We start from the raw sequence: 21581 nt of genomic DNA on the forward strand, positions 1-21581 counted from the left end.
TGATGAAGTCTCGCCGACGAATCCTTCCGTCTCCGGCGAGTCCCGTTTCGTCACCCTCTCTCACTTTGATTCCTCACACCGGATTGCGATGAAAACGACCTTTACATCTCCAATGGTGATGAAGACGACCTCTGAACAGAACCTGTTTCGTCTGGTGAACTGGGAATTGTTGTTTCTTAACCAGCTTCACATCTACCCTTGTGTTTAATCCTCTCCATGGTATTTCTCTGCAACTCTGAGATGCTCCACGCAAATAACCTCCCTGCAGTGAACAAAACCACAGATGTCTAATCGCTTATCCTATTCTTCTGTAGGATGGCGATTCAACTTCTCAAATCTTCAAACCCAACCTCCTGTAAAATCGCATCATCTGAACACCAGCTTGTTCTTCATCATGAGATGCCAATAATCTCCAAGAAGCTCGCGAGTTCTTCATGGTGACTGGTGAATCTCTGTTTTACCTACTGGTGGTGATCGATTTAATCTGTCTTACCGGTGATACTGCAGCTTTTCGGTAAGATTCTCTAACTTTTGAGCCTGCTTTGAAGATTTTCATTTATTTCTTTGAGAAGTTGTAAACTTTAACTCCCGTTTGATTTTGACAGTCGTTCCTGCGTTTACGGTGACCCTATGGAAACTCCTCTCGTTCTCTGACGAACCCATTTATACTTATTTGGTGATCTGCTTTGTTTTCCCGGCTGTGATACTCGTCTCCCTTCAGCTTTCCTTGGTGATTATCCTCCACCATAGCAGCTGTTTAAGACGTTCTCCCCTTTCCGGTTCCTCTCTCCCTGACCTAAATACTCGTCTCCCTTCAGCTTATCTTGCTGTTTAAGACGTTTTCTCAGGTCACTCTTTGAACTTTAAATTTCTTTTTAAAGTACCTCATCCGTTGCTTTAGAGCTTTTGACAGTAACTTTTCTTGTGTTTCAGCTGCTCCACCTTGAACTGAAACTTCTGCCTCGCACCTATGCTCACAGGTAACTCTCTTTAAGCTCCACCTCCTTGAGTTTTCCCATTATCAATATAAACCCGAAACTGACTCGTTTCACCTCCTCTGTCTCTGCGAGCTTTGAAGACATCGTTTGATAATGGCGTTACCTGGAGCGTCTCCCTTCTTAGGCGGAAACGCAGCGAACCTGAACCTCTTGTCCAGGTACTGCTTCATTTAGAAAATCTGCTGGATTTTTCTTGGAATGGATCTTAGATAGCGTTTGATTCTCCTTGACTCTATCTCCAAAGACACTCTCTCCCAATATATGTGACACTTTCCTTACAACTTCATTCTTAAGTTGTATGTCTACGTCCTCTTCTTTTCCAGCCTGCTTCCAATCCTCCTCATAAGCTTTAGATTCTTTTTTCGTATAAAGTTTTTATGGTGCAGCCAAATCATGTGTTAAGAGATCACCATCCTTATGCCTTACTTCTTTTGCAAACAAAACATCATCCCTTGAAGATTCTGTCCGAGATTCTCCGTTGCTCGCCTTAGACTCAATTTCTTCTGTTTTCTCTGTTAAGAAATAGTCTTCCCCTTGAGCTGATGAGTCTTTTGTTTCAAAACCATATGGAGTAGGTCCCTGAATCAGACTCGTAGAAAACGTCACCGTCTTTGACTTCTTCTTCCTCATTTCTTTCTCCACTCTAGGCATGTTCTTCTTACTCTTAGTAACTGTGCCTTGTAGATAATAAACTCCATCTTGATATTTTCCTGATATCACCTTCTTATTATCTTTGTAGAAGTGCACCATGAAATTGCTTCCTCTATACTTGCAACCTGATTTTTCTAACATCCCATAGGAAATTAAATTTCTTCTCACCTCCGGTATGTATCTAACACCCGTGAGAATCACTTCAGAGCCATCTGAATTCTGAATTTTTATTTTCCCAATTCCTTTGATGTCACATTGAGTTTTGTTCGCCGTTAACACTGAACCACCATTGAACTCCTTGAGATCAAACATAACTTCCTTGTTTGATGTACTGTGATAAGAACATCCTGAATCCATGATCCATTCTTGCTTAGTGTCTTGCACACTAGCTGTCAACACTAACGGTTGCTTCGGCTCTGTAGCAATATTTGCAGATTCTCTATGTCTCCTCTCGGGACATTCCCTTTTCCAATGTCCTTCTTCCCCACAGATAAAACAACTTGTTTTGTTTTTATCAAACCTTTGCCTTGACTTAGATCTGCCCCTGCCGTTAGATTTACATCTCCATGGATTTGATTTTCCTTCATTACCCCTTTGCTCTGATCTGCCCCTTGATTCCACATACAAACCCTCTGCGTCAGACCTGGATTTATTCAGCAATCCTTTTTCCTTTAACTCCACTTCTTTGGAGTAAGCTGAATTAATCACATCGTTCATCGTAAGAGTTTCTTTTGCCGTTCCGTACTTGAGCGTGTCAACTAGTGAATCAAATTGCTGGGGCAAACTAGATAAAACTTGAATTGCCTGGTCTTCATCGCTGATATTGATGTTAAGACTTGCAAGATCTGAAACTAGCTTGAGAAAAATATCCAGATTTTCCTCAATGCTCTTGTGATCATCCATCTTGAAGCTTGCAAACCTCTGCTTCATGTAGATCCTGTTAGGAAGTGTTTTCGTTTGATAATCTCTTTCCAAAGCCTTCCAAACTCCTAATGCAGTTGTTTCCTTCATCACCTTACGCAGAACCAAATTTCCTAGGCTCATGCATATTAGATTCTTGGCCTTCTTGTCCTTCAAAGGATCAACTTTGACGTCTGTTTTATCTTCGTCTTTCTCCGTGTCCGTTTCAGAAGTCGTTTCTGAAACTTCCTGAATCGTTGAATCTAACCCTGGAAGCTCCAACTGCATTATCATCTTGTACTTCCATAACCCGAAATCTCCTTTTCCATCAAACCTCTCGATCTCGAACTTGAACTTTCCCGGTATTGATTCCATATCTCCTCCTAGCACTTGCAATCAAACCTGGATTGCTCTGATACCACTTGTTAGGATTTAAACCTTGCTTAGTTCTTTAAACTTAGATAGAAATCAATATCAAAAGCTCTTTCCCTTTATTCACTACCAATGAGTAATCTTACAAGAACAAAATAGAAATCACAAGTCTTTCTTAGAACCAAAACCAAACCCTATTGATTCTCTTGTTCTCTCTCTATTTCCTAGCTCTCGTATCTTTTGTTTTGGATAATTAAATCACCTTGATCACCTCTGTATTTATACTCATCACCGTCACCATATCCTTTTCCTTTTTGTATTTCACCGTCTTTGTCCTTTGTTGAAAGTGAAAAAGAAACTAACGTTTTTCCTTTTTTTCTGTTTTGTGCAGGTTGGGCTGGAGTGGGCCAAGACAAAATTGGGCTTTTATCTCTACAGCTGTTTGATCAGCAAGGTCAAAGATCACTCCGGCAGCTGCATTTACGTACAAAACGTTAAATAGAGCAACAAACTATCATAAACTTTATGAACTGAAGTATAAACAGGCTTTGCTATGATGTGTTCGGGGAAGAAGCCAAGTGAGTTCTAGGAAACTTTAATGGACTGTAAAGCTAGGGAGAGAGAGACCTCGAACAATGTTAAATCAGTTCCACAAGTTATGTTCGAAACAATTCCAGTAGCTCTCTCAATTCCAATATCGCGTTTAATGCAGCATCTCTTAATCGAATCATTCCTGCTCAATATAAAAGTATGGCATGATGATGATGTTTCAGCCAGAAATTGCATCAAAATAGTACTATGTTTGAAATATCAAAAATGCATATATAGCAGAAGTTACATGGCGGATCATATGGTAATTTTCAGTATACCAAACATTATTAGAGTGGTATCATTGACATGGTTAAAGAATACCAAATCTATTTATAAACATATGCTTCAAGTGTCAACTATACTAATTATGGGGTTCCTTACCTTCCTTATAACCAATTAATCGTGTTACTACACACTATAACCATACATGTAGCTGTTCATATTCTCATTAATGAAGTGCATTTGCCATTATAGCCCTCACATCAGCAAAATCTACATTTACCAATTCAGGAATCGGCAATGCAAGGATAAAAAAACTACAGCTGCTAAACATTTCACATAAACAAAGATTGCCACTGAAGACAAACACATATCATAGATTCCACAGACTCCCTGACAAAGTATATCATCTGTGAGATTAAATTCTTCTGTAACAGGAGTAGACATAGAGACTACTTGTCCTGTGGGAGAGTTGTTAAAGGGTGAGCTCCTGGGTTCGAGGCCCACCAACAACCTAATTATGGAGTTAGTGAGAACTCATAAAAAAGGGGTTGGGGTCGGTGCGCTGCAGCGCTATGAGCCTGGGATCCATGAGACAGTGACGTCCACGGGACGGGTTGTCACATAAAAGTAGTAACTTGTATTTGGTATAACAATGAGTGCTGCAATCCCTTCTGAGCCTGATGTGCTCTTCTTCGACCCTCAAAAGAGAATGGCGTTCTGACAACACCAACAATCAATATACCCATCTCTTTTGCAACACCTGCTATTATAGGAGCCCCTCATGGGCCAGTTCCACCACCCATCCCAGCCTAGAACAATAGCAATACTCAACCAGTGAACTTAAGAAACACACACAATATAATATGAGACATAAAAGTTATATAACTTAGAAGACATACTCTGACAAAAAGCATATCAAAACCATAGAGTGCTTCTTGGATAGCTTCTTTGCTTTCACTAGCAGCGTTATTCCAATCTCTAGATTATTTCCAGCACCTAAACCCTTAGTCAACTCCTTATCGATCTGCAAACTATTGTTCGAAAAAACAGGAGACATTCTCACCGTCTGAATATCGGTATTCACAATCCAAAAATCCAAACCAATCATCTCACTTTGTATCATGTGGTTCACATCATTTGAAACACCACCTCCAAAGCCGATAACTTTGATCCTCGCCTCATTGGAAGTATTAGGAGCAGATGAATCCTCGGTAATGGGTCCACTGGAAGTTTCTTTTCTTGGATTGAGCATGGATCTCTCTGGGTGGAGGTTCAAGAATGAGTCTTGGGTTTTGAAATGGTTTGAACTTTGAGAGTTCAAAAAGTTTCTGATTGATGGTATAGGAGCAGCAGAAAAAATACATTTTCTCTTGGTTTGAATGATTCTAAACCAGTTAAACATGCTGCATACATGACTCCGGTAATAGAGTCTTTCTAAGAACAATGAGGAGACGAGAATCCGGAGGAGTGAAACATGGAGAAACTTAAGTAGCCATTTTTGACACCACAGAAGCAACCAATATTTGGAAAAACTCAAGAAAGATGTAGACGTTATTATTCACAAAGACCTGTTGAAGAGAAAGAACACGAAGTCAATTTCAAGTCCTTCAACAGAATAAAAAGTGGCATCACTTATTCCACAGTTTTTAAAATCAGAAATAAATTTTTGAATCTTGGTTTAGTGTAAGACAAGATTCTGATATGTATGAACAATCCAGCTTAAGAGACTTAGCAACCAGTAAACAATGTTTACGAAATAACGAAACTGGACTACTGGAGATGGGTTTGTTAAAAACTGTACCAAGGAAACTAAAGCTAAGACATTTACGATGATTAGCTGAATCCAACGAAAGGTGAGATGTTGCGGGAGAATGTATTACATAAACATTGTAGAAGAGGAAGAGAACCTTGGAGTAGCAGAAGCAGCATCAGAAGACTAATATATTATTCGGTGTTTTCTTAGAATTTCTTTTTTCACAGTCACATAAATGATTTTGCTCTTAAATTCCAACGCAATGAGAAACAGAATCGTTGAGGGGAAGGAGATGAAGAGAAATGAAGGTTTATTAGATATGGGTCTAATATTCCTCCTAAAGCTCATTTATCTTTCGGGCCTTACATAACACAGAACACAGACAGAAGTAAGAAATAACGTTACAATAACACATTTTTGGAGACTTTTGCTAAGGTGGCAGTTAGTAATTATAGTAAAATCAATCTTCTTGTTAAAGCTACAAATAATTTTGTTTCCGTTACATTACACCGGAAATGCATGAATAATGTTTTATAAGATAAATCATATCGCCTATCTGATCCAACTCTCCGATAATTAGTATTCTAGAGTGAATGAATATCACACTGATTAATCATAATTTAAATTCCTTTCATCTAATGCATAGAATATCTAAATTGGATATTACTATATTATTATACAAACTATATGGGGAAAAATTCTATTCGAGACTAATAATATAGCTGCAATTTTAATGTCGATAAGAATGATATTGAAAGAGTAAGTGTTCCACACTATATGTCGGGTGAAAACTCAACACTGAAGATGCAAGCCGAAACTTGTAGATTTCAATAGTCTGTCTTGATGAAGTTGGTGACGCTATCACTGATGCATAATTGCATCAGTCATTAGTTCAGAAGACATGCGGAGTGAGAGTACCATATGGATGCAAGAAGCCGAGCTGGAGAAGGATAAACAGATGGTTTATGCTTTGATGAAGTTGCTGACATAGCCGCTGATGCAGATGACATCAGACAGTGTTCCATAAAGAATAAAGAGTGGTGGCAATCACGTGGATGCAAGATGCTTGGCTGGAGTAAATTAAATTTGAAGAGCAAGTTTCTACCGTGGAGATAAGGCAAATAAATAAATTTGGGGATTAAGTTTATGCTTTGGTGAAAAGAATAAGTATATTTCCAAGAAAATTTAAGTGTAATTATTAATATGGAAAGTTGACTATATGCATGATTTCCTTGAAAATCTTTGGATTAGGTTTTGGGAATATGGTAATCAATATAAAAGAGAAAGTGGTCAACGAGGAATCAACAAGACAATGAGACTATTATAGAGGAAGGACGAAAATCTCTTTGGGTGTTCTTGGGTCATTCTGAGTCAGAGGCTGACGTAACAGACGATAGAAGTTGGGTACATTAGGAATCTTTCGGTAGCAATTGTTATTGTGTTAATAAGTTGTGTAAAACTTATAAAGCAAGTATGTAATAAGATTATTTTATTGAGATTTCTAATAAAAGCAAAAGGTGTTTGCTAACCCTATTGTCTCTTTTATCTTCTGTCGTACTTAATTGTATGCATCTTTCACTTACAATTGGTATCAGAGCTGGTCATTGACATATCATGTGAGATATGGAGGTGAAGATGAACACGATTGTTTTGGTGCATAAGGCAATCATGTTGAGGGCAAACCAGTATGGTCACTGGAAGACGCGAATGAAGTAGTTGATTCGAGGAATCAATGAAGATGCGTGGACAGCTGTGGAGACTGGATAGAAGGAGCATACCTCATAGAATATGGGAAGAAACCCAAGCCAAATGAGTCTTGGACTGAAGCAGAGCGAAGTGCGTCAAAGTATAACGCAAAGGCTCTGTCAGCAATTTTTGGAGCTGTTGAGGCAGAGCAGTTCTAGCTGATTCAGGGGATTACATCAGCTAAAAAGGCGTGTGAGATCATGTTGAATTCATTTGTAGAAAATGACGGTGTCAGGAGAACACGTGTGGATCATCTGGCATCACAGTTCAAAAATCTCAGGTGGACTGTGACGATTCTATAGCGAGCTTCAGTGCCAAACCCTGTATTATGGCTCATGAAGCATATGTACTTGACAAGAAGTACAAGGAGAAGAAGCTGGTGAAGAAGATATTGCGCTATCTTCCAGCAAAATTTGTAGCTCACAAGGCGGTCTTGAAGATGACTACAAAAACTGATGAACACAAGTTTGACAAACTTGTGGATCTGCTGAAAGTTGAAGAAATGGAGACAGATGGTTAGCTCAGCCTCTACGTCAAAAAGCGTGTCAAGGAGTTTGGCATTTATACCTGACAAAGATGGTGATAGACTTCAGGAGATTGAAGATACCATGGTCTATTGGCCAGGAATTTTTGTAAGATGATAAATCACTCTGGGAATACCATATGGATTTAAGAAATGAGCCGAAGAAAGGTAAACATGTGGTTTATGCCTTGACAAAGTCGCTAACATAGTTGTTGATGCATGTGGCATCAGATAGTGTTCCAAAAAGCATGCATAGTGATGGAGACCACATGGATGCAAGATGCTGAGCTTGAATAAGTTAAACTGAAGAGTAAATTTAGTGTAGATAAATATGTAAATAAACTTGGGGATTAAATTTATTTTTGGTGAAAGGAATAAGTATATTTCTAAGAAAAGGAAAATGTACTTATTTATATGAAAAATTGTCCATATGCATGATTTCCTTGAAGATTTTTGGAGTAGGGTTTTGTAAATATGTTAATCACTATAAAAGAGTAAGAGGTCGATGAGAAATTAACAAGACATTGAAACTATTATTATAGAATATTTGTAAAAATCTCTTTGGATGTTGTTGGGCTGAATATTTGTAATTGGAATTGTGGACCGAAATCTATTTTGAATTTATGATGAGTCTGATCGATTTGGGCTTAAATTTTTATCACATGTTTATATCTATAACAACTGTAATGTGGTCAATAAGTCATTTTTATTACAAAAACAGGTTCTACAGTTTTTAATATTTAACTTTCACATCATTGAGAACCATTTTAATAATTTTAGAATCAACACCTTATTATTTCCAAAATCAAATTACTTTGACTTTAGTTTTCCATGTAGTTTTGAAATGTTTCAACTGGACGACTAATTGATGCAGCCAATCTTGTTGCTTTAAATCGTTAGTATTTATATATATAGAATATTATTAAATAAAAATCCATATTAATACAATTTTATGATCATTTGTATTTCATTATAATAAAACAAATTAAGCTATTGATCACAAAATTTTCAAAGTGGGATCGCCAAATTTCTAATAATTTATAGACATTTTGAAAAATTCAAAATATAACATATAAGAAAAAATCTAAATGTTTTTATTATATAGTTAATGTGATTATTTAATATCTTTTATTAATATAAAATAAAAAGAACTAAGATACAAATTTATATTAATACAATTTTCGTATATACGTTAATCATGTTAGGTGATTTCGTAACTTTTATTTTAGGAAAATTATTTAATTTTAATATTTATTAAATAAAAATTCATATTAATACAATTTTATGATCATTTGTATCTTATTATAACAAAACAAATTAAGCTATTGATCACAAAATTTTCAAGCTGGGATCTTCAAATTTCTAATAACTTATAAACGTTTTCAAAAATTCAAAATATAACATATAAGAAAAAATCTAAATGTTTTATTCTGAGACCCTGGTTTATAAAATATTTCAATTTTCATATATACGTTAATTATATTAGTTAATTTCGTAGCTTTTATTTAAGGAAAATGCGAGATTGTTTTTTTTACATTATTTATCAATTCGATAACTAGTTTAATAAAAAGTGTAATATAAGTTAATATGGACCAACATATTTTTTAAGAATAGTATATTTATATAGTTATTTATTAAATAAGACTTTATATGGTTCTATGATAACCGTTTATATAATAAGTTTATAATTTATAAATGTTTTTGAAAATTAATTGAAAGTTTTAATATTAAAATATTTATGTAATCTTATATTGTATATATTTTAATCTATATATATTTGTTTTATTATTAAATGATACTTTTTACTCATCTGATTTTAAAATCATGTGTATCTTTTTATAACAAAAATGTTAAACCATGATCTCGTTTTTTTAAATTCAAAATATAACATATACGAAAAATCTAAATTTTAGTTTGTTTTAGCTAATTTGATTGTTTCATTTTTTTAATAATATAAAATTAAAAATGATGGAAGAGATATAATATGTTATCAAATCTTTATTATTAGAATAATTAATTGTCATATATATATTAGTCATTTATGGTAATTCTATAGGTTTTATTTAAGCAAAGAAAAGAAATAAATCAGTTTTTAACAATGTAATTCTCAATTTCAATAAGGGGATGACAGATAAAATTAATTAGTATGCTAATTGACTGATACGTGTCCAGTAGGGTTTTTTAAAAATACAACAAAGTTAAAATAATTATTGTTAAAATGTTTCTCTTTTGATATATAAGATATACTGTTCATAGTCAGTGACTCAGTGGCACTCCACTACTGTGCTTTCTTTATGATGTTTTGCAAACTTGGAGTTTCACTCCACTGAGAATTAAAAAAAAAGAGGAACAAATGTAAAATAAGGGTCCAAGATATTGTACAGCGTAACTCAAAAACGGTCAAACCCTATAACATATATTGTCCATATAATATTTAGGTCTTTTAAATAAGAAGTGAGAAGAACAATGATTATAGAAATTGAAAACTGGAGGTCATAATTAATTCTTGCGTCAGATGATGATGCCTTGAACGGTCTTCCAAAGATATTTGGAGTAATCATATATCGGACATCTATAAAACTGAGATTTCAATGTTGACTTCGAGTTTGCCTTGTTTTGTGATATAGTATGATGATGATTCATTTTGGCCAATTATACCATGATGGTTCTTGGTCTCAATCTAATTTTCATTTTTCATACACACACTTGAGTTCGATGCGACATCTTATTTCTCTAGCTAGTTCAATTTGTCTAAAACATTTTAATCTGCAAGGAGAAACGGATTATGACCTGTCATTTGAAACGGATTTTCGACTTTATAAATATTCTCAAAAAATCTATTATTACAAATACGTGTCTGGTTTTACTACTTAACTTTACTATTTGAAGTTTTTTGCAAATTATTCTGTGGGTGTACTTATGCATTGCGTTTTAAAAAGAATGTGTATTAATTCCTTGATCCATTTGTAGTCTAATATAAAATATTACCCAAGTTCTGAAGTTGTTCAAAAAAAAAAAAAAAAAAAAAAAACCAAGTTCTGATAATATACAAAAAGTAACAAAAAAATAACGAGTAAGATGTTGGTTTGTATGAAAGGTGCATCTAGATGCTTCATTTTGTGTCTTATTTAGATATCCTATTTCAATGTTGTTCGTTTGTGTTTTCGGTTGTAAATTCATATAATACAATTGTGTTCATTTTTTTTTTGGAATTTTCATCTAAAGTAATTTTACGATCTAATGGGAAATGTGATTGCAAGATTTTGGTAGGAAAAGTGATTTTGCGTTTTGGCAGAAAAATGTGATTATACAGTTTTAGTAGAAAATTGATTTTATGGTTTTTAGTGGAAAAAATGGTTTTGGTTTTCGCAGAACTTTTAATTTTGCGGTTTTAACAAAAAAAATAAGTGTGACTTTTGTGGACAATATGATTTTGCTATTTTTGGCCGAATAGTATGATTTGCAATTTTGATGAAAATTTGACTTTTCGGTCTCGTAAAATATAATTTTGAAGTTTTGGTGGAAAAATGATTTGTGGTTTTGGTATTTTACGATTTATATTGAAAAGTGATTTTTTCGATTTTTGTAGGAAAATGTGAATTTGAGTTTTTGGTAAAAAAATATGATTTATAGATTTGGCAGAAAATATTATTTTGATTTTTGGCAAGAAAAGATGATTATGTAATTGCGAAGAAAAGGTAATTTCATAATTTAGCGGGGGGAAATGATTTCATGATTTGGCAGAAAAAGTGATTCCGATATTTTTGGCGGAAATAATAATTTTGTGGTTTGGCAAGGAATTTTTTTTTTTCATTTTGACAAGAAAATATGATTTTACGGTTCTGACAAAAAATATATTTACTGAAATTATGATTTTTAATTTGATTTTCATAGTATTCAATTTAGAAAAATCATTTTAAATTTAAAAAGAGTTATTTTGTCATTTACTGTGCGTTTTTTGAGTCTTGCTCTGGATAGTATAGTGTGTGTGTCCGGTTGATTTCCCCTCGATGGGGTTTCTTCATTGTTTGAAGTGTTTCCTTACAATTTAGTTCTAGTTTTTTTATTCTTTTTAAGTTCTTCCTTACAATTTAGTTGTAGTTTCTTATTAAATGGTCGGTAAATATAAAAGTCTTTTGTTTTTCCCAGCGGTTTGGAGCTCTTCTCTAGGCTCATGTGAAGATGGGTTTGTGCTAGGTTCATGGATGGTTCTCTTTGGTGGTAGTCCTTATGGATGTGGGTGGTGCTAGCTTCGACTTTTTGGATGTTCTTGATAATGCCTTACTTGTTTTTTAAAGTTTTGGTGGATTTGTTGATCCTTCATGGCAGAGTAAATCATAGATAAGCTCTGCGTTTTAGTTATGTTTCTATTGATTCTAGGGTTGCCGGGTTTTTGACTTTGAGGATGTCTGGCTTTTGTTTTTGATGTCTATCGGGTTCTTAGCTTTGAGGATGTCTGGCGTTTTTTTAAGGAAAAATGATAGCTAGCTACACCAAGTATTACCCATCACATGGCCAGCCATCCCAACTAAAATAATGTATGACTAACTACACCAAGTATATGATACGCATGGCAACATCCTCGAACTATATGATGCTATGTAACTGACATCATTAGCCTAATTACAGTAGCCGGAGAAAGACACGTGGATGTCGGAGACTTAATACTGTTAACTCTCCCGTTAATTTGATTTTAAACCAAGCTAATTTACTTTAAATTCAACCAGACCCAGACCAAATAAAAGAAAAACAATTTGGGTCTGGTTATTTAAAATCGACCCAAAACAAAATAGTAACCCGACCCGATCTGTTTCTTCTCTTCCTCTATTTCTTCTTTCATCGTGAAACAGAGACATTTAACCTAAATTGAAGTCGAATCCAGCAACTACACAGAGGAACCAGGTAAAATCGTTGAACCCAGTATATAGATGTTTAGTCTTCTATTTGATTGTTATTGATTGATGGTTCATTGATAGATGGATCTAAGCTCGGGGTCATCAAGCAATAGAAGGAACAGAGGTTATGGTAATCGCAGAGTATGTGCTTGTCAGTTGCCTGCAAAGATTTTCACAGCTTGGACAGATAAGAATCCTGGTCGGAGGTTCTATGGGTGTGAATTGTACAAGGTCTAGATTAAACTCATGGTGTTTGGTAATTAGTTGTACTGAGATTGGTTCTAACATTTTACTCTTTTGTATCATTAGGAAGGGGAGAATAACCATTGCTCTTACTTTGCGTGGCTTGATGAAGAAGAAGTGAAAGGTTGGGCTAAGAGAGCTTCGATTCAAGCTCGAGATGAAATAAGAGAGAAGAAGAAACAGATCAATGAACTTACAGCCACCGTCAATGATCTAACGGCCACTGTCAATGCACTTCGTATGGAGTTGGAGCAGCAGAAGGTGGAGAAACCAGGTTCTCGTGAAATGGTTGTGTATCGTCCAACTGAGCTTCCTCATTAAGACGCCTTCTCTTAGCCTTATCTTCCTCAGACTAATATAACACAAAGTAGACAGTATAAAAGAACTTGGACATACACAAGAAACCATATGAGGACCACCTAAAGACCACAACTTGACAATAAACAAGTAGAAACACAATAAACTAACATACAAAACCACTACAATCCTTAAAAGAACTCCGACAACAATCGGACACTACAATCCCTAAAACTGAGACATCATTAACAACCTACAAAACTGAAAACAATAAAGTTAAAATATGAAGCAAATACCTCATCTCGACGAGAATTCAAAATCACTTTACTCTTCTTTCTCGCGATTTGTTTAGTAACCACACAAGATTTCACAAGCTTAGTTTCTCTCACTGATTTTCATCTGAACCCTAATTTTTCTTATGTCTGCGTTTCACGAAGAAGAAGACGAGGAAGAGTTGAAAAAACAAGGATTAAAATAATTGATTATGTTTGGGCCTATTTTAAAACTTAAAATAACCAGATCCAAATTGTTTTTTTTTATTTGGTCTGGGTCTGGTTCAATTTAAAATAAATTAGCTTGGTTTAAAATCAAAGTTAACGGGAGAGTTAACAATGTTTAGTCTCCGACGTCCACGTGTCTTTCTCCGTTTACTGTAATTAGGCTAATGATGTCACTTACATAGCATCATATAGTTCGGAGATGTTGCCATGCATATCATATACTTGGCGTAGTTAGTCATACATTACTTTAGTTGGGATGGCTGGCCATGTGATGGACGATACTTGGTGTAGCTAGCTATCATTTTTCCTTTTTTTTATGTCTATCGGGTTGTTGTCTTTTGTCGATCACTCCATATTTATTAGTGATGAAATGATGTTTTGTTTTGACTTTTGATATACCTTTGGTGATTAATATCAATCCATAGGTAACCAAAAACATATAATCCTACAAAAATATGTCTTATAGTGAAAAAAGATTTAGCATATTTACGAATTATCTATATATTAGTTATCTAATGAGTTTAGAAATTATATTTTACTATATAAAAAGATGCCAACATGTGGGATAACACTTAAATTTGAGAACTTGAGGCTTTGAGTTATTTTCTTTAAGAAATAAGTGAGTTATTCTTATTAAACTTGTTGAGTTCTTAAAACCAAGATTCTATTTTTCATATTAGAGCATTGGATTCGAATAGTCAATCGGGACAAATTCAAGACATCATGAGAAATATGAAGAAAGAAGAAGTTGCAGTAGAACATAAAGAGATCGGACTATCCTCCATCCAGTATACAATGTTAGACTCCATTAACTACACAGTATGGTCTATACAAATGAAAATTACGCTCAAGATAAATGAGGTATCGGAAACTATAGAAGTTGGGACGAAAGGCGAAGACAATAACAATATGGCGATCAATCTATTGTTTCAATCTATACCAGACACCTTGATTTTACAACTTCGAGATTTTGACACCACAAAAGCGGTTTGTGTTGCAATAAAAGTAAGACATGTTGGAGCTGATAGGGTAGAAGAGGAAAGGTTGAAAATCTTGATGGCTGAGTTTGATAGAATCAAGATGAAGGGAGCTGATGCGGTCGACATGTTTGTGGGAAAACTTCCTAAAATTTCATCAAAATGTATAGCGTTTGTGAATTCATAGACGAACTAGAACTTATGAAGAATTTTTTAAAAATTCTACCACGAAAATGATACATACATGTCACCATAGCACTTGAACAGGTTATTGATCTCAATACTACTAGCTTTGAAAATCTTGTAAGAAGAGTAAGAGAATATGAAGAAATAATTGGTAAAAGAGAAGAGACTACGAGAAAACACAAGCATTATAACCGCCAAAAGAGTTGTTATTTTAAAGGTAAAGATGCTTTACGACGAAATAGCCTTGAAAACAAATTGTCGTAAATCATTGGTCTTAATGAAATAATCTTCGTAATTCCTACGAGGAATTACTACGACAAGTGAGTTTCTTCGTAAACCAGTTGTAAACTAACGAGGAGACATTTCGTCGTAATATAATCATAAAATATTCATTGTAAACTAGACATTAAATCTAAAGTAAATTAGTTGTTTATCCTAAGTAAAATTTACGACGAACTTACTAGGAAGGAATCGTTAGTTCCTCGTAAAGTTTTATGAGAAATTTAAAAATAAATTAATTCCGAAAAAATATAAATTAATATATTCAAATGTTATACAAAAAAAATCTAGGGAAGGTCTTTGTCCTGGAAAACGTCTCTAACATTGGTTCGCTCTAAATTCACCGCTTCCTGTTCCGCAGTTTGGCGTCGAATGATGAGCCTCTCCCGGCTAGCCCCCAACATCTCTTGCATCTGCGGGTTTCCGACGTTCATAAGGTCGAACACACTCTCGAAGGACATCCATTAAGCTTGGTTGTTATCCAAATCTGTGTGCATCTGAGCAGTCTATGTAGACTGTCTCTGGGCATAAGACGATATCGCCCGTGGAACATCGTTTATAGATACTATGCCCAACACCCGTCCATTTTTCTTAGGGACAACCTATCTAAAAAAAACTAATTAATAATTTTAAAAAAAAATTAATTTTAAAAATATTAAATAATTAATAAATATGAAATAATAGAAAAAATTACACCACCTCCTCAAAAATTGTTGTCCAACTCAACGGTACACAACTCAAAGGAACTCCATGGGGTGACTCTTGCCTTAGCTGATTCTGGCGTTCAGCAATCCGAGCAGACATATCACTGTGGATCTTCTCAGAGCACGAATCCACAAAAACGCCATCATTCGAGTTGGTTGCCCGAAAAAGATCAGGGAGCGATGGCAACACTCCATTGTTTTTATTTTGACCTGCAAAAAAACAAAATTAACGTTAGCTTGTTAAAATATATATGGAGTTAAAAATATTATTAAACTAAAATAGAATACTAATTATTTACCATGTTTAGATGGACACATGCATGTGATAGTTGACCGGTTTTGTGGACCATCGGTAAATGCTCGTTCTCATCCTTCATCATCCAAGAACTGGAGCACTGTCCGGCAATCAGCGAGGAGTGGAAGTCGTTCCAATATCTGATGAGTCCTTCCTATACATCTTTTGTGAGTCCGGGTGGAATTGCATTATACCCTCTCTGCTCATAAATGACCTTCCAGTCAGAGACGGTGTTGCATAGGCGCTTATTCACCTTCTCTTTGAACTTCTTCTTCACTTGCTCGTTGATCCCAATGGACTAGTTCCATTTTTGCTGCATCTGAAAATATTTAAAATTAACCAATATTAATTTTAAATAATTTTTTAAAATTTTGAAATAAAATAACTAACCGAAAAATATTTGAACCATGTAGTCTTAATGTGCCTCGAAGTCAGGGTCGAATTAGGATGCACATCTGTGAAATGGCCTTTGATCGTATCGAAAACACTCCGTCTGATATGGTTGTCGTTGCCAAACCTGAAAAATTTAACATTAATTAATAAGATAACAAATAAAATTATAGAATGTTTAGTTTATTAAATGATAGCATAAAAACGTACCATTAATTCTCCAATGGAAGATCGGGGTCTAAACATCTAAACTTTCTCGTCCTGGCTGTGCGAGAAGGGCTTCAACGGTGAGCATAGGGTGCATCAGGCGGCACCTCCATATCAGGATGTAATCCCCCTGCATGGGCAGGAGGAAAAGGAGCCGGTGGAGGAAAGGCGTTAGGAAACGGAGGAGGTGGAGGTGGACGAGTACTGGGTCCTGTCGCCTGAGATTCCAGAACAAATTCCGGAGCAGTAGATGGACCCGGAAAAGAAGAAGTACCACATGCAGGATCTCCTAACCCGAAAATCTGACTTTAATGCGATGCACCACGCTTCCTACTAACCATCTGATTAAAAAAAATTGATTCAGCAAAAGTTTACAAATTTCAAACCTAACCTAATCATCTAAACTTTATAAATTCAAATATAATCTAACAACCTAAATTTTATAAATTCCAACCTAATCTAACCACCTAAACTAACAATCTAAAACTAAAAACAAATATTAACCTGTAGAGTCAGCGAGAGGGGCTAGGTTGAGAAAAAGAGGCATCGATTAAAGAGTGAAGTGAGTCCGGTATATATAGAAAATTATAGTCAGACGTAACTTTACGACGAAATAAAGAGATGCCACGTTTTTCACGAAAAATTAAAGAGATCTCGCATTTTTTATTTACGACGACTTTGAGAGATCCCGCATTTTTAGTATTACGTATATGTTACGACTCATCAAAGAGATCTAACGTTTTCTTTGCACTTTGATTTTACGATGAATGTGGTTTACAATGAATCAGAGAGGTCTTGTTTTTTCAATTACTTCGTCTTTACGACGAATCATTGCTGAATCCCTAAATTTTTAAATCCCTAAACCCCCAACTATATATTTAATATTTTTTTTTTCCTTTGGTATCTAAAAACCTCTAAACCTCTAAACACATGAATAACTTATTTTGTATTGAAATTAAATAGGAATTAAATATGTTTATTATTTTCATAAGCGAAACATGATTTATTATTTTCATAAGAGAAACATGTTTTACTATTAATTATAACAATATTATAATTCATTCAGATTCAACATTTGAGTTCTAATCATCGCTACATTGTTCATCACTTTCATAAAACTTGTCTTCATGTCTTTTATCTGTCTCATCGTTAGGAAGATCTTTATAGTCACGATTATGCGGATCAATAAGAAGAATATCATATATTGGTTGATCAGGTACTTCCACGGCATCAACACACGAATCTTGTTGTAAAGGGGGGGGGGGGGGGGGTGGAGGTGGGTGTTGGGCCCAATATGATCCCCTAACTAGTGATAGACAATAAGAAATGATTACAGGCCGTGAAAAGCCCATCATGAATTCAATCTTCAAAAACAGCTAAGTCAGATCCAGAGGCTGTGAGCTGGAGATATTCATCAGAGAGGTCAAGGAAAAGAGGCAGCTCGGTGACAAGTAAACATGCGCAGGACCCGGTCAAAGAGGTAGCTCGTGGACAAATAAATAGGCGCAGGACCCGGTCAAAGGGAAGCTGTTACAAATCCCTCAAATCACGGAGAGGATCTCGGGAACCTGTTGGTAGCAACCGACGGAACCTGAGGCTATTTAAAGAGAAAGTGAATCAAGAAGGAGAGAGATCCAACCCTTATTCGACATAATACTTTCATTATCTTTGTAACATTCTCGTTATCTTTGTAATCATCAGAGAACACTCTTTGTAACCATTCTTTACCAAAATCATCAATAAAATCATTCATTCATCTTTCAAGTTCTTACGGGATTCAGCGCACGATTATCTTTCCCTAATCCTTTCCTAAACTATAACCTGACCTAAAATCAGGAGGTGAGTTTAATCCCTCACAATTGGCGCCGTCTGTGGGTAAGAAATAATCGAATCCCTTACTCTAACTTGAGGATGAATCCTACCGACCAGACAACAAATCCGTCTGATCTTAACCTCCCGATTCCGAGCGATGGCTCACCGAACGACGGAGGCTCTACCCTTGTAACCTCGGAACCTCGACATGGCGACCACCGGTCCGGGCAGCAGCTTCCTATTAACGCTCGAACGAGCCAGAATATAACCGGAGCTACTAACCAGAGATCGACAAGTGGAACCGCCCCCGGGCTTCCAATCACCGAGAATCCTCAGCAGCCAGCCGCTCCGAATCAAACGGAGGCTCAGCTTTCTGAGATTAGTCAGATGATGATGCAACTAGTAGACAAAGCTCAGGAAAGTGAGCGTACGATGCATCAGCTAGCTGTTCGACAGCAACGATTCGAAGAGATAACAAGATCTCTAGACACAACAACCCAGCCACCTCGACGTCAAACTCCGGGGGTCACTTTCTGAGATCGATTGACTGATCCCTCATTTCCCCGAGGACGTTTAGATTTTTCCCCTGATAGCACTGCTCCTGCAGGACAGGGATCGGCTTTCCAGACACCTCATACTGGGACAGCTCCCGTGTTTAACCCGCCTATCACCAGTGCTATGGGAAGCAACGTGGCAACAACCAGTTCCGCATCTGGTCAGGTCGCTGATCGGAGCTCTCGTCTACCTCCTCCGCCGACTGAATTTAGATCCGGGGCAGGAGGATCCCTCCCATCCGAAGGTAGGACAGCAGCTCCGGTTTATCAAACCAGAAGCTCAACCCCAAATGGGGGCCGGTATCAACGGATAGATTCCGATAACCCGAAAGCTGGTGAGCGATTTAGCCCCCCAACTGCATGGGAGGATGAGCCCACACGATTCCGTCAGGAACCTGCCCGTCGGGTACCTAACAACGACCCGAATGTCCTACCTATGGAAGGACCTGAAGCTATCCGTAGGTATATGGAACGAACTCATGCAGCTCTCCAAAAATTGGGAGCTCAAGTCCATAAAGCTACGAGCTCAGCCCCCGAAATCGATAGTTTGATCGAAGAAACACGTGGAACTCCATTCACTGACAGGATTGCCAGCTCCTACATAAGGGATACCCGAAAAATCAGAATTCCCGAGTATGACGGGACTTCTGACCCAAAGGCCTATTTGAGAGCTTTCCGACTGGCAATCGTTAAAGCCCATTTTACACAGGAAGAATGCGAAGCAGGTTACTGCAGGACATTCGCCGAAAATTTGGTCGGAACAGCCCTTGAGTGGTTCTCTGGTCTCGAACCAGCCTCGATAGATAGTTTCGATCAGCTAACTAACGCCTTCATGAAACAGTACTCGACTCATATCCTGAAACAAGCTTCTGAAGCCGACCTTTGGAAGGTCAGACAAAGAATGGGAGACTCACTACGAGTTTACATCGAGAAATTCAGGGCAATAAGAACTAAGCTCTCGAATCCTAACGACCTAGTCGCCATCGAGGCTCTTAGGAGAGGTCTATTCTATAAATCGAAATTCTGGTCAGAATTAACGCTCCATACTCCTCCAACTATCGATGATGCTATTCATAAAGCCACCAGATACATCACTTTGGAGGAGGAAACAGCCGCATTGGATAAACTCCACAAGAAGCCTCCGAATCACCCAAAAGGTGAATCCTCCGAGGCAAAGGGACCTCACAAAAGGGGAAACCCCCGAAACAACCAAACTCAGGGAGAACATTCCTACGCAATCGAGGAAGACAAGGAAGAGAAACCTATCGCCGCAGCGAACAAAACTCCCTGGTCAAAAGGCTTTGATAAAAACAAACATTGCTCTTATCACGATCGAGAAGGGCACTCAACTGAGGAATGTTGGGACCTCCAACGACAACTGGCAGCTAAATTCGCAGCTGGAGAAATAAAGGGCGTGGACCTTAAAAAGCCATCACCTTATCAGAAAAGAGGTTCTAGAGACACCTCCCCAAAGCGCGAGAGGTCACCTGAGAAGGAGACCGATTCGCCACCTCCAGCTCCCAAGAAGAGAGTTGACATGATTCTTGGGAAATTCCCCCAAGGAAAAAGTTTACAAGTCGAGGCTCTATTGAGCAAACCGTCCCCTCAATCGAGCCCCGACTCGGGGGTGGACTGTATCCTTGGAGGATCAGACATATGTCAAGATTCCGTCAATTCCATTAAGAATCACGTACGGAAGGCTGTGTCTAACACTGGACCTAAGCCTTCTAACCCCGAGTCCAATACTAAGATTTCTTTCTGGGAAAGCGAGACCTCAAACCTCGACAGACCTCAAGATGATGCGTTGATTGTCACCCTGAACATCGCAGGTTACGAGGTCCCTAAACTCATGATAAACACAGGAAGCTCTGTCGACCTTATTTTCTACAACACCCTAAAAGGGATGGAAATAGACGACTACGAAATTATTGGCCAAAAAGCTAACCTCGTAGGCTTCTCCGGAGAAACAGCTACCTCATTGGGGACTATCAAGCTCCCAGTCATAGCTGGCGGAATAATGAAAATGACCAACTTAGTAGTCATCGACAGACCTTCCCCGTTCAATGCGATCCTGGGAAGACCCTGGATTCACAAAATGAAGGCAGTAGCCTCGACGTATCATCAATGCGTAAAATTCCCAACATCCGAAGGGATAGCTACCGTACACGGTAGCCAGAAGATATCCAGGATCTGCTATTTGGGAGGATTCGAAATCCTCAAAAAGTCCCCCCAATAGCAATTACAGATCAAGGAGGGTCGCGAAATGCAACAAAATATTCGAGGTCCCCCCAAGAACCTCACCGAAAAAGTTTGCATCGACGACTCAGATTCTGAAAGACAGGTGAGCATCGGATCCGAGCTACCTCCCGAGACAAAAAAGGAGCTCATTGATTTCTTGAAAAGCAATGTCAAAACCTTTGCATGGTCCACCAGCTACATGAAAGCCATAAATCCGAACGTCACCACCCATAAGCTAAAAGTAGACC

The 21581-nt window shown here is 37.0% G+C and overlaps 1 protein-coding gene, 1 long non-coding RNA gene and 1 pseudogene across 2 annotated transcripts; 1 reads left to right on the forward strand and 2 right to left on the reverse strand.

The window, feature by feature from the left end:
• Window positions 1-3433: 3433 nt before the first annotated feature.
• Window positions 3434-5230, reverse strand: LOC108851163 (cell division protein FtsZ homolog 2-2, chloroplastic-like; annotated as a pseudogene).
• A 7502-nt stretch (window positions 5231-12732) lies between these two features.
• On the forward strand, window positions 12733-13215 carry LOC130511391 (uncharacterized). The gene is made up of 2 exons (XM_057008355.1): window positions 12733-12882; window positions 12961-13215. The coding sequence occupies exons 1-2, from the start codon at window positions 12733-12735 to the stop codon at window positions 13213-13215; spliced, it is 405 nt and encodes a 134-aa protein (XP_056864335.1).
• A 2147-nt stretch (window positions 13216-15362) lies between these two features.
• On the reverse strand, window positions 15363-16641 carry LOC108853241 (uncharacterized). The gene is made up of 2 exons (XR_008944806.1): window positions 16137-16641; window positions 15363-16047 (listed from the first exon to the last, which is right to left on the reverse strand). It is a non-coding gene; the product is annotated as an uncharacterized LOC108853241 (long non-coding RNA).
• Window positions 16642-21581: the final 4940 nt, after the last annotated feature.

This window comes from Raphanus sativus, chromosome 4, assembly GCF_000801105.2.
Source record: "Raphanus sativus cultivar WK10039 chromosome 4, ASM80110v3, whole genome shotgun sequence".
Lineage (NCBI taxonomy): Eukaryota > Viridiplantae > Streptophyta > Magnoliopsida > Brassicales > Brassicaceae > Raphanus > Raphanus sativus.

What these genes read in the sequence shown, in the direction of transcription:
- LOC130511391 (XM_057008355.1), top strand. Translation starts at nt 12,733, where the DNA reads ATGGATCTAAGCTCGGGGTCATCAAGCAATAGAAGGAACAGAGGTTAT. An exon ending in ATGGGTGTGAATTGTACAAG is followed by an intron (nt 12,883 to 12,960) that starts GTCTAGATTAAA and finishes TTGTATCATTAG; the next exon opens with GAAGGGGAGAATAACCATTG.